This window comes from Jaculus jaculus, chromosome 14, assembly GCF_020740685.1.
Source record: "Jaculus jaculus isolate mJacJac1 chromosome 14, mJacJac1.mat.Y.cur, whole genome shotgun sequence".
Classification (NCBI taxonomy): Eukaryota; Metazoa; Chordata; class Mammalia; order Rodentia; family Dipodidae; genus Jaculus; species Jaculus jaculus.
In genome coordinates this window covers 50,700,568-50,716,007 of record NC_059115.1, presented here as the reverse complement: position 1 = coordinate 50,716,007, position 15,440 = coordinate 50,700,568, and the positions used below count along the sequence as shown (strand labels likewise).

The 15,440-nt window shown below is 42.4% G+C and overlaps 1 protein-coding gene across 4 annotated transcripts in view; it reads right to left on the bottom strand.

Moving 5' to 3' along the window:
- Frmd4b (FERM domain containing 4B) overlaps window positions 1-15,440 on the bottom strand; it is a 363,678-nt gene that overhangs the window by 125,725 nt on the left and 222,513 nt on the right. For all 4 annotated transcript variants that reach the window (XM_045133597.1, XM_045133598.1, XM_004651521.2 and 1 more), the window contains one exon: window positions 11,772-11,864. In XM_045133597.1, the coding sequence (XP_044989532.1) occupies window positions 11,772-11,864 (93 nt within the window). The remainder of the gene's footprint in view (window positions 1-11,771; window positions 11,865-15,440) is intronic.

Here is a 15,440-nt window from a genome sequence, read left to right as displayed (position 1 = left end):
GATGAGTCTTAAAGAATGCATGAGTTGACCAGCTGACACAGGTAGGAAGGACCTTGCAGGCAGAAGGCCTATCAGCCAGAGCAGTTTTTCTGCTCACTCCGGAGAATGGACAAAACTACATGAAGGCTGTTGGGTGGACCAGCACCCAATCAAGCTGTGGCTCATGCACACAAGACACTCACCCTGCCACTGATGCTGAAGTCCCTGACTATATCCTAGTTCCAGCAAACAGGTCTCTGTCTTATTTCTCACCATCATCTGGCAATCCTCCCTGGTACCTGCTCCTTCTGTCCAGGCATCTGATTACCAGCTGTCTGAATCAAGGAAACATTGAAATGACTTTAGGTCTACGAAGTGTGTGAAAAGTACATGTGGTTCTCAGGGACAGTAGCTGTGCAGGCACATCTATCAACACACACCATGACCAGAAAGGAAGAAGGAAGGGAGGAAGGAAGGAAGGAAGGAAGGAGAGAAGGAGGGATGGAGGAAGGAAGGAAGGAAAAAAGGAAGAAAGAAAGAAAGGAAGGAAGGAAGGAAGGAAGGAAGGAAGGAAGGAAGGAAGGAAGGAAGGAAGGAAGGAAGGGAGAAAAAAAGAGATAGAATGAAAAGAATTTCCATGGGCTTCCTAAGAAAAGGAAATAGACTCTCAAAGACCTCTGTTTCAGTCCTTTTTGCCTGCACCCTTACTATGACTAATTTCACCAAATCCTATTAAGTTAATGGCCAATGTGAAATTTTCAGCTTCAGAATGAGCACAGGCTTTCTGAGTTCTCTGTATCAAATAAATAAATAAAATAAAATATATTTTTAAAATGTGAATTGGCCAAGGATCCCCTCAATAATTGTGACTTGTGAACAATGGGGAGTTTGTGACTGGTAACAAGGAGGGCTAAACCATCCTTGTCCTAGGTCTTATTTAGCCATTGTGGGTGATTTTACAAACCTGCTGCAGCCACATGCCTCAGAGATTCCTATCAGATCCTAATCTTCCTCCTGAGCAGGGAGATCTCTATTGATTGCTTTAATGACCCTGCAACAACAGTGTCACACCCTCACTTTATCATGCAAGGTGAGACTGAGATGCAATTCACATGCTTCGCTTTCCCCAAGTCCATCACTTTCTCCCAACCATTATGCAGTCCTTTGATCTCTGGCAGGGGAGCTGTCTTGGAGAATTCCCAAGAGGAGCTGTATTTGCTTCTCCTGGATGCTCCCAAGTCAGAAGGCATTGTGAAGCCAGGAAGGACCTTTTGCTGAGCCTGTAGGAGCCTGCCTTCTTGCTCCTCTCCCATGACAATATTCTGAATTTTCTGAGATCTCTAGAAGGGCTTGAAGCCCAGAAATGTGTGAGCTCCTTGCAATGACCTGCTAAGGAGAGGAGAGAGCTTCCCCGGGGTCCTGTGAATTAAGTTCCTGCCTCTTAGGAAAGAGCAAAGGCCAAAGTTCTGAGAGGACTGGGAAGAAGCAGGGGAGGTGTAGCTGGTTGGGGAGGAAACAGCTGGCTATGGTGAATAATGAAGATAAATTTTAAGGCCCTTCATCCAGGGCAGAGGTGAATGAGTCACACTCATGCCAGACAGTCTCAAACCTTCCACAGTGAAAGGCAGTATATCACACGTTGTCTGAGCACTTAGTGGAGACAGACTTTGTTATTTATAACATACAAATACCTAACATGTGTTGAGAATCTCCATTACATGTGAACCTGCGAGCCTCCAATAACATGCAACAAGAGATAAATACGAGTGCCAGTTACGTGCTTATTGGTGGGTAGGTGCTAAAAACCACATAACTGAGCATTGTGAACAAGAATAGTGAAAAGCACTGGGATGGGGAGGGAGTGATGCGGAGGGCACATATTGTCAGTCAGGACTAGGAGAATGTTACTGACAGCAGGGGAAGGGGCTCGGGATGCTGCTGGGTGTCGTACAATACAGACTAGCTACCTGCCACAAGCAATGATCTGGCCCCAAAATTCAGATATAAACAAATCCTTCATGAAGGATGCTCAGTAGCATCTTTTATCCCTCACCTTGAGGTTGCCTTCCCCAGTGGTCTGAGAGACACAAACCATAGTCTACATGTTATTTATGTTTCCTTCCTTTCTTTTTTTTAAATAAAGTTTAAAATTTTTTTTCACTTATTTGAGAGCGACAGAGAGAGAGAGAGAGAGAGAGAGAGAGAGAGAGAGAATGGGCTTCCAGCCACTGCAAACGAACTCCAGACGCATGCGCCCCCTTGTGCATCTGGCTAACATGGGTCCGGGGAATCAAGCCTCAAACCAGGGTCCTTAGGCTTCACAGGTGAGCGCTTAACCACTAAGCCATCTCTCCAGGCCTCCTTCCTTTTTTTTTTTTTTTTTTTTTTTTCTTTCTAGCCCAGACTGACCTGGAACTCACTCCTGATGAGCCTCCTACCTCAGCCTCCCAAGTACTGGGATTACACACATGAGCCACCATGCGTGGCTGGCTTGATTCTTCTTGTTTTATTATAAAATATTTTTATTTATTTTATTTGTAAGTGGAGAGAAAGAGTCAGAGAGGAGACACAAACACAAACACACACACACACACACACACACACACACACAGAGAGAGAGAGAGAGAGGTGCACCAGAGCCTCCAGCCACCGGAAAGGAACTCCAGACACATGTGCCACCTTGTGCATGTGGCTTTACGTGGGTACTGGGGAATCAAACCCCAGTACTTTGTACTCAAGTGCCTTACCTGCTGAGCCATCTCTCCAGTCCCTGGCTTGATTCTTTTTTTAAAATTTTTTTTGTTCATTTTTTTATTTATTTATTTGAGAGCGACAGACACAGAGAGAAAGACAGATAGAGGGGGACAGAGAGAATGGGCGCGCCAGGGCTTCCAGCCTCTGCAAACGAACTCCAGACACGTGCGCCCCCTTGTGCATCTGGCTAACGTGGGACCTGGGGAACCGAGCCTCGAACCGGGGTCCTTAGGCTTCACAGGCAAGCGCTTAACCGCTAAGCCATCTCTCCAGCCCCCTGGCTTGATTCTTACAACTGTGGATAAACTGAGCAGAAATAATCTCTGATACTTGATAGAAAAACATAATGGAAAATGTAATCCCACAAGAAACTGGAATCTGAACTAGAAATGAGTTAAGAGGAATCTGTGTTTTCTTGAACTTGAATTAGGATGATGGAATCTCAGCCACTCACACACCTAGGCAAGTGCTGAATTGGTTTGTCCACTGACAGGGTCACTGCTGACATGAAGATCACCAGTTGGCATCCCCAGGTTCTGAGATCTCATGTATGCAGAAGGGCACATTCCTTCCTCACCTCTGCTGAACCTTGGAAGGAGGATTTTCTATTGCTCTGGGCTTTTAAATCACATGCCTCTCCTTCCTGAAATGAAGAAGTTTCTTGTCCCTTCATTTCTGTCACTTCCTCTCTGGCTGTAAGATAACTCATGCTCTCCTGTTGCAGGCTTGCCTCTTGTGACTTTGTACTTGCATTAAAACACAAAATGATTTACTCAAGTAATTTGCTTCTGTTCATAGAAGAAAAAAATAAGCCAAAAGAAGCAAAGGAAAACCATCCCTCCAATCATTCTAAACATTTAAGTTTTTCTTTTCTTTTCTTTTTTTTTTAATTAATTTATTTATTAGAGAGCGACAGACCCAGAGAGAAAGACAGATAGAGGGAGAGAGAGAATGGGCGCGCCAGGGCTTCCAGCCTCTGCAAACGAACTCCAGACACGTGCTCCCCCTTGTGCATCTGGCTAACGTGGGACCTGGGGAACCGAGCCTTGAACCGGGGTCCTTAGGCTTCACAGGCCAGCACTTAACTGCTAAGCCATCTCTCCAGCCCTCTTTTTTTAAAAACAATTTGTGGGGTTTTTTTTTTTTTGTTTTTTTTTATTTGAGAGTGACACACAGAGAAAGAGTCAGATAGAGACAGAGAGAGAGAATGGGCGCACCAAGGCCTTCATCCACTGCAAACGAACTCCAGACGCGTGTGTCCCCTTGTGCATCTGACTAATGTGGGTCCTGGGTAAATCAAGCCTAAAACTGGGGTCCTTAGGCTTCACAGGCAAACGCTTTAACTGCTAAGCCATCTCTCCAGCCCATTTAAGCTTTTTCTATGTGTAGGAAGATTTCACAAAGTGCCATCTTTTTGCATGTATTCTCTAGTGCTCTGTCTCCTTGAATATGTCAGGAGCAGGGAGCATCTTTTTGTGGCATGTGTATATGCTGTGTCTGCATGTGTGTACGTATGGTCATATGCATGTGGGAATACATGTATGCAGGTGAACATGCATGTGTGTGCATATTTTTGGAGGCCAGAGGTTTATGTCAGATGTTTTCCATGATCACTCTCCTGAGGCAGAGCCCCTCATGTGAACCGGGAGCTCACTGATTGAATTGCTGACTAGTTAGCTAGCTTGCCCTGGGGGAATCCCCTGTGTGCCAAAGTGCTGGGACTACAGATGGGTCACCACACCCACCCCGTATTTACATGGGTGCTGGAGTTGAATTCCCATCTTGTGTGGCATGTATTTTTTCCACTGAGCCATCCTTTCAGCCCCTCAAAAAGAGCCTCTTTCTACAATAAATCTCTTTTCACTAAAGTTGTTGCATGCTACCTATATTGGTGTCCTTATAAACGAAATTTGAACTAGGAATGGTGATATGACCTGTGATCCCAGCATGGCGGAGGCAGAGACAGAGGCAGGAGGATCACTGTAAGTTTGATGCCATATTGGTCTACACGGGAAGACAGACCCTGTATAAAAAGAGTCTGGAAGAATAACCAGTGTAGTCATAATACTTTGGATTAAAATTATTCTACTTTCTTTGTTTAAATTTTTTTTTAATTTTTTATTTATTTATTTGAGAGCGACAGACACAGAGAGAAAGACAGATAGAGGGAGAGAGAGAGAATGGGCGCGCCAGGGCTTCCAGCCTCTGCAAACGAACTCCAGACGTGCGCCCCCTTGTGCATCTGGCTAACGTGGGACCTGGGGAACCGAGCCTCGAACCAGGGTCCTTAGGCTTCACAGGCAAGCGCTTAACTGCTAAGCCATCTCTCCAGCCCTGTTTAAATTTTTTGAGAGAGGAATTTGCTATATCACCCAGGCTGGCCTTGAACTCATGATGGCCCTTCTCTAGACTCACGAATGCTTGAATTATCAGCTCTGAGACACCACAGCTAGCCCTGACTACACTCATTCTAAAGACCTAATGCTCCCACAGCAGGCCAGAGAATTAGGGAAAAGGGCAACTCTGACAAAAGGTAGAAGTTTTCTTTCGTATTTTTCCCTAGAATTCCTGACTAAGGTAAAGAGAGCCTTGGCTTCTAGTGTCCCAGACAAAGGCTAGGGTTGTCACAGTGAGGACATGTATAGTCCTGCGACATAGCAAAGAGGAGGAAGAAAACTAGGAGAAAAAAGACCAAAACACACACACACACACACACACACACACACACACAAACCAAGAGGTGTTCAGAAAAATAGAGAGGAGGCTGAGAGGCACCGAGGTCCTGGTGGGAAGATTGGGTGGTACCAGCCTGTGCCACGTTGGCTGTTGCCCCCTGAGGGATTAGTTGCCTATCCAGAGAGGTCAGGCTGAGTCCCTGTACTCTTATTTCAATGCCTAGTTGAGCTTGCTCACTCACTATCAGCTTTTCAAGTGCTCACATCTGGGCTGTGTTACTAAAGAGGCCATGTGTTTGCAAAAGATAATTTACTACTTTAAGATAACAACCCTCCCCCCTCCCACACACACCCAGCCTAGAGAAGTCTCCAGCAACCTGGGGGAGTTTGGACTCACACGGAAGTGGAGAACATAAATAAATTACACAGCACCCATAAATATACAACTCACCACATATTTAACATATATCCTGGGGGTGTTATAATACAGGGTAGCAAATGCTAAATGGCAAAATCATAAAGAAAAAGGTATGGTGTCACCTTTGATTTTCTTTCTACTCTCTACAGAAGTAGCATATGCATCAGAGTCTTTCCCTGTATCTAAGACTATAAACCAGAGACTTACTACCTGAGAACAGACTTCCATGTCTGGCTCAGGGGTAAATGAAACCGCACACATTAAATGTTTAGTTCAGTACCTAATATAAGGTAGAATAAATTTAAGATCAAAAGTATGCTGAAATTTTCTTTTGCATAGACATTACAAGCAAAAATGGTTTTCTTCAGCTGGAAAGATGGTCTAAAGGTTAAGGTCCTTGCCTATGAATCCAATAGACTCAGGTTGGATTCCCCAGAACCCATGTATACCAGATGGATATGATGGCGTATGCATGTGGAATTCATTTGCAGTGGTTAGAGGCCCTGGCATGCCCATTTTTCCTCTCTCTCTCTCTCTCAAACAAATAAATATAAAATACTAAAAATGTGTTTTCTTTATAATGGTGTTAAGCTTTGAAACATCATTTTATGTTCTCTGAGACTCCTGAATTCTCACACTCAACTTGTTTGAGACCACATTCCTCATCTCCATTGGCTGCAGAGCAAGTAAGATTGAGTCTAGGCACCTCCACTGCTTTTTTTCCTGGACCATTTAAACCTTATTCTGATCAGTCTCTCATTGTTCCCCCACTCTCCCCTGCCACCTCCCACCTCCCACCCAACAGTACAGCCACAGGGACTCTACTGAACATGGAAATTGTTTTGCTCTAGTATTTATTTATTTTTGAGGTAGGGAATCACTCTAGCCCAAGGTGACTTGGAACTCACTCTGTAATTCAAGGCTGGCCTTGAACTCACAGTGATTCTCCTATCTCTGCCTCCAGAGTGCCGAGATTAGAAGTGTGCACCAGCATGCCTGGCTTTGCAAATGGAAATTGGAACATTACTCTCTGAAACAAAACTCACAATCCCTGATGCGTTGTGTACCAACACCATGCTGCCTCTATGCATATTCCTCCTTTTGGTCTTCTATAGGCATAATCTCCCTTCCCAAGGGCCAGTGTACACCAGGCATATTCTCACCACCCAGCTTGCAGATTAGCTAGCCACAGGATCTAGGATAAAACTTCCCATAGATTTGCATAACTCCTTGCCGCAACTCCAGGTCTTTGAGAGTGCCAACCTCTCTGGTAAGACTTCTTAGACCACTCTGTTTAGCATGGCATCCTTGGCTTTGCTGACACTCATTGTTCTCGTTCCTTAGGTTTTTATCTCCATTCCTAGAATTCCCTACATAAAATAAATGCCTTACATATTTATTTATCTCTCACCCAAGGCTATAATGAAAGCAGGATTATTATTATTTTCTGTTTTTTTAAGGTAGAGTCTCACTCTAGCCCAGGCTGACCTGGAAGTCACTCTGTAGTCTCAGGATGGCCTCGAACTCACAGTGATCCTCCTACCTCTGCCTCCTGAGTGCTGGGATTAAAGGCGTGTGCCTCCATGCCCAGCAGGATTTTTTTTTTTTTTTAAGAAAGAACAAGTGAAAGAGAAAGAGAGAATTGATGTACCAGGGCCTCAGCCACTGAAATCAAATACTAGACCCTTTTCCCACCTACTGGACACATGGAACCTCGGGTTTGCCTCACCTTTGTGCTTCTGGCTTACGTGGAATCTGGAGAATCAAACATGGGTCCTTAGGCATTGCAGACAAGTTGCTTAACCACAAATCCTGAAAGTAGGATCTTATTAGTCTCCCTTAGCACAGCTGCATGCCCAGAACCTATCTCAGCCCCAGACAGTGGAAATCAGTGACAACCAGATGAATGAAAACACTGATGGAGCATGAGAAATCCATTGTCTGACTGCTAACTGAAATGGCAGAGGCTTTTCTTTGTCCACTTCTGTCTCCCCAGAGATGGAACTGGCCAGAGAAAAATAAATAATAAACAAAAGGAGGGGAGAGATGATTCTTCACGACGTGGCATAACTCCCTCCAGATATCCCCTCAGCCCTTACAGAGTGATACACCAACTTCACACACACACACACACACACACACACACACACACAAGTTGGACTTCTTTCCATGGAGTATTAATGTATACTATAATGTATGATGATTCTTTTTCTATTTGTTTAAATATAATGAATATTATTAGAAGCAGATGTCTAAGAGAAAAAGTAAATGTCAACAACTCTAATCATAGAGAGGTGAAGTAGTGATTCATAAGGGGAAGACTGAGAAAGAACCTTGGCAGTGGAGCCCTCTTATGGCACACTGTGTTAGAATCTGGGCCAGGGATGTGGGTGAGTTGGGGGCTTTGGAGCTGAAGGTAAGAGTAACTTTATAGTTTGAAAGATCTGCCAAGGTGATTTAACTAAACCTAGCTTCACATTCTGGAGAAATGAGATACAATGTGTGTCCACCTCACTTCGTTTGTTAAAGTGATTCACTGCTCACTGTAAAAATGGCATGACTTTATCTTCATTGTTGGCATTTGGACTATTTCTAGTTGTTTGAATTAAAAATAACAGCAGTAATGTACTGCCACACGGGAAGAAATACTTTCTCGTGTGCACTAACTCCTCTGAGACTCCCACACCTGGGTCTCTGGGTCTGTGTGCAGCAGGAGCTTTCATAGAGACCAAACGTCAAATACATCCAATAATATCAACACAGGCAACCAAGAGCATTGTGAGCCATGTCTCCAATTCAGAGGTGCGAGACCCTCTCACAGGCAAGTGACTTCACTAAGGTGTGTGAAGTGCCCATTCTTTTGTTTTGTTTTTTGTTTTCTGAGGTAGGGTCTCACTCTAGCCTAGGCTGACCTGGAATTCACTCTGTAGTCTCAGGGTAGTCTCGACCTCATGGCAATCCTCCTACCTCTGCCTCCTGAGCGCGGGGATTAAAGGTATGCACCACCACGCCCGGTATAAGCCCATTCTTTAGCCCTCTCCTGGACTGCCGTCTACTCTGTGAGCCTGCTTACTTCCCCTACTTCTACGGTGTGGGCTTCTGCTCCATCTTTAATTTAATTGAAGTAACATCAACCACTTAATTGGAATCATAATGACTATAATGATGTCACTGCTGGGAGCATGAATTAAGTGTGTCATTATTAACACGATAAGAGTTTCAAATGCACAAGCGATTGAGGGAAAGTAATGCCAAGTGGTTATGGGACACTTGAGATAACACGCAGAGTAGGAGCTGACCTCATGAACAAGCAGCCGGCCACGGTGGAATCCTAGGACCCTGCTGGAGAAGACAGGGCAGCCTCGTGGAGGACTGTCAGAAGGCAAGACAGGGTTCGCTTCTCTGGCCTTTCGTACTCAAGACAGATGAGATAGCAGCTGTCAAAGATCTAGTACACAAACCTGGTCACTAAATCAATGTCACTTGTTAGATTGCCCAAGGACATAATGCTCTCACTGAGCTGTTAGGCAACAGAGTCTTCACACATGTATGTATACAAAGATCAAAGAGCCAGGATATAACTACACCCTGAATTTTAATATCACTGAAAATAGCCTACATGTTTACAAGTGTCTGGATAGTTAAATGATGAGAGTAAAGAAATAGACTTTTGTCTTTCTACACCAAATTAAAAAGTCAGGCACAATTAAAACAAAAAATCTAGCCGGGCGTGGTGGTGCACGCCTTTAATCCCAGCACTCGGGAAGCAGAGGTAGGAGGATTGCCATGAGTTCAAGGCCACCCTGAGATGACAGAGTTAACTCCAGGTCAGCCTGGACCAGAGTGAGACCCTACCTCGAAAAACAAAACAAACAAACAAAAAAATCTGATTTTCCTCTGAAATGGGAGCAAACTGGAAGAGGAGGTAAAAGTTGAAGGCCAGCAGAGAGAGAGAGAGAGAGAGAGAGAGAGAGAGAGAGAGAGAGAGACCTGCCATTCTGCACATTCAGTTTGACATTCTTCTTAGAGTGAAAATGTAATCCTTTATGGAAAAGTGTCCCTCATTGATAATGAGTCGCTTTCCCTATCTAACACAAGATGGAAGAAGCTTGGCTCTCACTCAGCGTGCATGATTCCTCTTGCTTGCTGGGGCAGGTTTCCTTTTCATTGTCCATGGACATAAGTGTTCACATCTTCACATCACCTTCTTTTCAATAAATTCGTGTTTATCCTTAGGATCTCTAAGCACTTTTCCAGTTGATTAGCCAGGCCTGGACAAATTATCGCGATGTCCCCTCCCTCCTTCCTGGATGCTGAAAACAGAACTTCTGAGGGGCTGAGGTGCATTTCAGTGGCGGAATATGCCTGGTGTGCACCAACCTCAGGGTTCTATCATCCCCAGAATGTTTAGAAAAAAAAACAAACAACAAAAAAGAAAAGTAGTTTCTTGTAAGGAAAAAAAAATCCAACCCAGATTTCAAAATCAAAATTAAAAACAAACAAACAACAACCAACCCTGGGAGTTGTCAATCCTTTATTTACAAAATAAGGAGCTGTAACTCTGCACAGCGAATCCATATAAAGAAGAATAATTTATTTAAAAATGAGTTGGACATATTATTTTTCACACCTATGGATTTCATGGAGAAAAATGAAGTTAAGCAAATAGTGTATGTAAAATTTCACCATGATTTTTCCAGGTCATTATAGAGAGGGGAAGGAAGAGGAAAGGGGTAGGGTAGGAGGAGCCATAAAGTTTCCCCCATCATGGCATAAAATGCAATGCATTTCATCATCCAAAACTAAACATGATCTTAGAAGATACAGGCTGAAGAGATGGATTAACAGTTAAGGTGCTTGCCTAAAAAGCCAAAGGACCCAGGTTCAATTCCCCAGGTCCCATGTAAGCCAGATGCACAAGGTGGCTTATGTGTCTGCAGTTCATTTGCAGTGGCTGGTGGCCCTGATGTGCCCATTCTCTTTCTCTCTCCCTCTCTCTGCCTCTCTCTCTCTTTCTCTCTCTCACACACACACAAATAAATTTTAAAAACATTAAAAAACATGAATGTTCTCTGGGTTGGACTAGCTTTATGACGAGAAATTGGGTATACAAGAAACCTTTTACCTAAAGTTTTGCTTTTTTCTAAAATTACGTGTAGTACAAAACAAGCACTGATAAATTGCTGATCAAATTTAGGATGGGGGTAGGGTTGTGACATGAGAAGGGACTTTCCACCCAATTAGATTGATAGCAACTGATGCTCAGAGTATTTCATGATGGACTGACTTTGAGAAGTCACAGATTCAGTTCAATGCCTCAGGGTTGAGTTAAGCAAGTTGCCCACATGGAACTCAGAGAACAAGTCAAGGACTCTTTCTATTATGTGTGCAAAAAGAATTCAGATCTCTGAGCTGTTAGGATAATTCTTCATATGAGCGTTAGTTTCTCTTATCTTCTAATCCAAGTGAGGCATGAAACTGTATGAAACTCAATTATCTCCAAGTCTCTAGAACACATGATGCCAACATAAAATATAATAACAAATGTTTGTCAAATTTCAAATAAGAATCCTGATATTACATTGAACAAGAAACAGGCTTATGCATTAAAAATGTAGTACTCCTGTTGCTCAGCCTTACCTTATGTAAGAGGCTTTGAGGAATAAAGAAACACAATTCTTTCCTTTATCACCAAAGAAAACAGCTCCATACTGGTAACTTAGTCCCCAGACCCAGGCAGTAGGCCATGATAATGTTTCCATAGATATTTTATTTATTGATTTTTATCTCTGATCACTAGGAATTGCAAAAAGACCCAACCAAACAAATAGACAAACAAACAAAAAAAGAACAACAACAAACAAAACAAATAAAAAAACACACCCTCACAAACCCAAACAAAGCAAACGGGGGGAAGAGAGACGGATGCACCCATGAACGTGTACCTGACGGCGAAGTAGAGAACAACAACACCCGGCTTCTTTGGCAAATCATGCTCCAGAACTCGGTGATCCAACTGCAGCCAGTTCTCCTGACCTCTGTGAGAGCAGAGAGATGACACAAGAAGTTCAGTGACACGCGGTGCTGGCAAAGCTGCTGGAACCAGTCACCTGCCCACCTCAGCTGCAGGAGCTCCATGCAACTCAGTGGTATTGAGGCCAAGCTTATCATTTCTATCAAAACCAGAAATATGTCTATTTCTGCCTTCCAGCTTATCAAGATAAACTTGAAAATATGAAAAATGATCTACATATAAAATCACTCATGTGGGCTGGGAAAATGGCTTAGTGGTTAAGGTGTTTGCCTGCGAAGCTTAGGGACCCCGGTTTGATTCCCCAGGACCCACGTAAGCCAGATGCACAAGGGGTCACATGCATCTGGAGTTAGTTTGCTGTGGCTGGAGGCCCTTACATGCCTCTCTATCTGCCTCTTTCTCTCTCTCTCTCTCTCTCTCTCAAATAAATAAATGAATAAATAAAATATTTAAAATCACTCATGCTTCTTTGTGGTAGGATAAAGACTGGAAGTAACCTAACTGCTATATAGGGTATGTTAAACTGATTATCCAAGCCTTTCCAGAGAAATATGGTGCAGAGATAAAACACGCCACAAAGCCGGTTTATAAACAGTTTCCAGGGCTGGAGAGATGAGTTAGCAGTTAAGGTGCTTGCCTGCAAAGCTAGAGGACCCATGTTTGACTCTCCAGATCCCACATAAGCCAGACGCACAAGGTGATGCAAATATGCAAGATGTCACATGTGTCTGAACTTCAACTGCAGTGGCTGGAAACCCTGGTGTGTCAATTCTTTCCCTCTCTCGCTTTCTTATTTATTTATTTATTTATTTATTTATTTATTTATTAATGATAACTTCCATAATTGTAAACAATATCCTAATATCCTATGGTAATGCCCTCTCTCTACCCACTTTCCCCTTTGAAACTCCACTCTCTATCATATACCCTCCTCCCTCAATCAGTTTCTCTTTTATTTTGATTTCATCATCTTTTCCTCCTGTTATGATGGTCTTGTGTAGGTAGTGTCATGGATATCCAGGCCATTTTGTATCTGGAGGAGCATGTTGTAAGGAGTCCTACCCTTCCTTTAGCTCTTTCTGCCAGCTCTTCTGCAATGGACCCTGAGCCTTGGAAGGTGTGATTGAAATATTTCAGTGTGGAACACTCCTCTGTCACTTCTTCTCAGCACTCATGGTACCTTCTGAGTCATCCCAAAGTAGTAGTGGCATGGATATGAGTGTAAATACTAACAGTGTGGGTGTGAGTGTAAATAACACCAGCATCACTAGTGTAAATGATAATGACATGAACACTGGTATAAGTAACAGCTTGAGTACTACTCTAAGTAAAAACAGTGTGAGTTCTATTTTAAATAACAATAGCATGGGTATGAGTGTCAACAATAACAGTTTGAATATTACTAAAAATAAAAGCAGTGTGAGTGCTATGTTTTATATTTTTATTTATATGAGAGAGAGAGAATGGGTACAGCAGGGCCTCCAGCCACTGCAAATGAACTCCAGATGCCAATGCCTCCTTATGCATCTGTCTTACATGGGTCCTGGGGAATTGAACCTAGGTCCTTTGGCTTTGTAGGCAAGTGCCTTAACCACTAATCCATTTCCCTGGCCCTGTGAGTGCCATTTTAAGTAATACTAGCATGAATATTAGTATAAAAAATAAGAGCATGAATGCTAGGGTAAATAAAAAAATAAAAGCAATAGCATGGGTATTAAATGTGTAAATAATAGCAGCATGGATGCCAGTGGGAATAAAAAGTGTGAGTTCTAATATAGCATGGGTATTATTGTAAATAATAACAGCACAGATACTAGTGTAAATAAAAGCAGCATCAATCAGCATCGACTTATTGAGCAATGCCTCTTCTAATCAAGATGGAACATTTATCTAGTAAAGTCATACTTTATAGCAAGCCCACAAGAAAAATGACAGAGCTGTGGTTTGAACCTAAGACTTTAAATACAGGAGACAATAAAGCTAGAAAGCTGATCACACATTGGGATCATTTGCTTTCACCAGTTCCAGCCTTGAAGAAAGAAGTGTCTTTGTTTCCATAATGATAAGGCTGTTGAAACTCTGTGGAGGAGCATTATAAAGATCAATAAGCAGATATACAGAACACGGAGAACTTCTTAAAGCTGTTGCTTTTGTGTGTAAAGAACTTAAAAAGAAGGCTGAAGTTTAGGTACCATGAACTATTTTTGTCATATTTAGCATGCTACTGATTTGAAGATATTCCAACATTAACACTATATAGTATCAATGTTAAAAGTTTTCCTATGGCAGATTTGACTAACCTTAAGTTGGCCTTCATAATATAGCCCAGGTGCCTTGAACTCACAATCCTCCTGCCTCAGCCTCCTAAGTGCAGGGGTTACAGACACATACCACCACACCCTGCTATCTCCTTTGTTCTTTTATTTTAGGATTGGTGTGGTGTAATCTAAAATGGATAATGTGACTGATACAAGCTTACACAGAATGTTATATAAAAATAAATGAAGCAAGTTGTACAATAACACATGCAGGTCATTCCAATTAGGCTGGCCACCGCAGCAGTCAAAACACACCAAAATGTGGCTGAACATTTTACATAGAATTCTAGAGACATATATAGGACAAGTTGCTAACATTTGTTATCTCTGGAAGAAATGACAATTGGTGTAAGGAGGTACTCAATAGGCATGACCTCAAACTTGATAAATATTTTTCTAAGAAGATATCCAGGTGTATGTAATATTAAATATTCAGTACTTTTTGAAAGTATATAATATAAATGATTTTTTTTTTCTGTGCTGGGTATTGAGTCCAGGGCCATGTACATAGCAAGCAAGTCTATTACTTCTGAGTAATTTCTCCATCCATAGAAATTAGATGTTTGTTGCTATTTATTTTTGAGACAGGATCTTGCTATATTGCCCAAGCTGGTCTTGAATTCCCTGTATAGTCCAGGCTGGCCTTGACTTCACGATCCTTCTACCTCAGCCTCACAGGTGCTAGGGTTTTAGGCATGTACCAGTAATCTAGAAATTACACTTTAAGGTTTATTTATAATCTTGTCAATTGAAATAAAAATCCTGAAGATTTTTTTACAAAAGGAAAATTACCCAAAATTCTACCACTAAGGTCTAATGAACATTATTTATTGTTTTTATTTTGAATTTTTTCTAGTGTTTTTATCAACAACTACAAGAGAGACCTAACTAATTTAAAAAGACAAACACATAGCTGGGCGTGGTGGAGCACACCTTTAATCCCAGCACTCCAGAGGCAGAGGTAGGAGGATTGCCATGAGTTCGAGGTCACCCTGAGACTGCATAGTGAATTCCAGGTCAGCCTGGACTAGAGTGAAACCCTACCTAAAAAAAAAAAAAGAAAGAAAGAAAAGAAAACATACTCACTCTGCTGACAACCCACAAACCAGTTTTTCCTTAGGCCCAAATACTATCACCTTGGACCCACCAGAGGCACAGTGATCAGTAGCCACTGTGATGCTATAAAGCCCATTTTCTACTTCCTCATCGATAAAGTTTACACAGCAAGACCTTTCAAAACATGGGAAGAGGGAAAAAACATG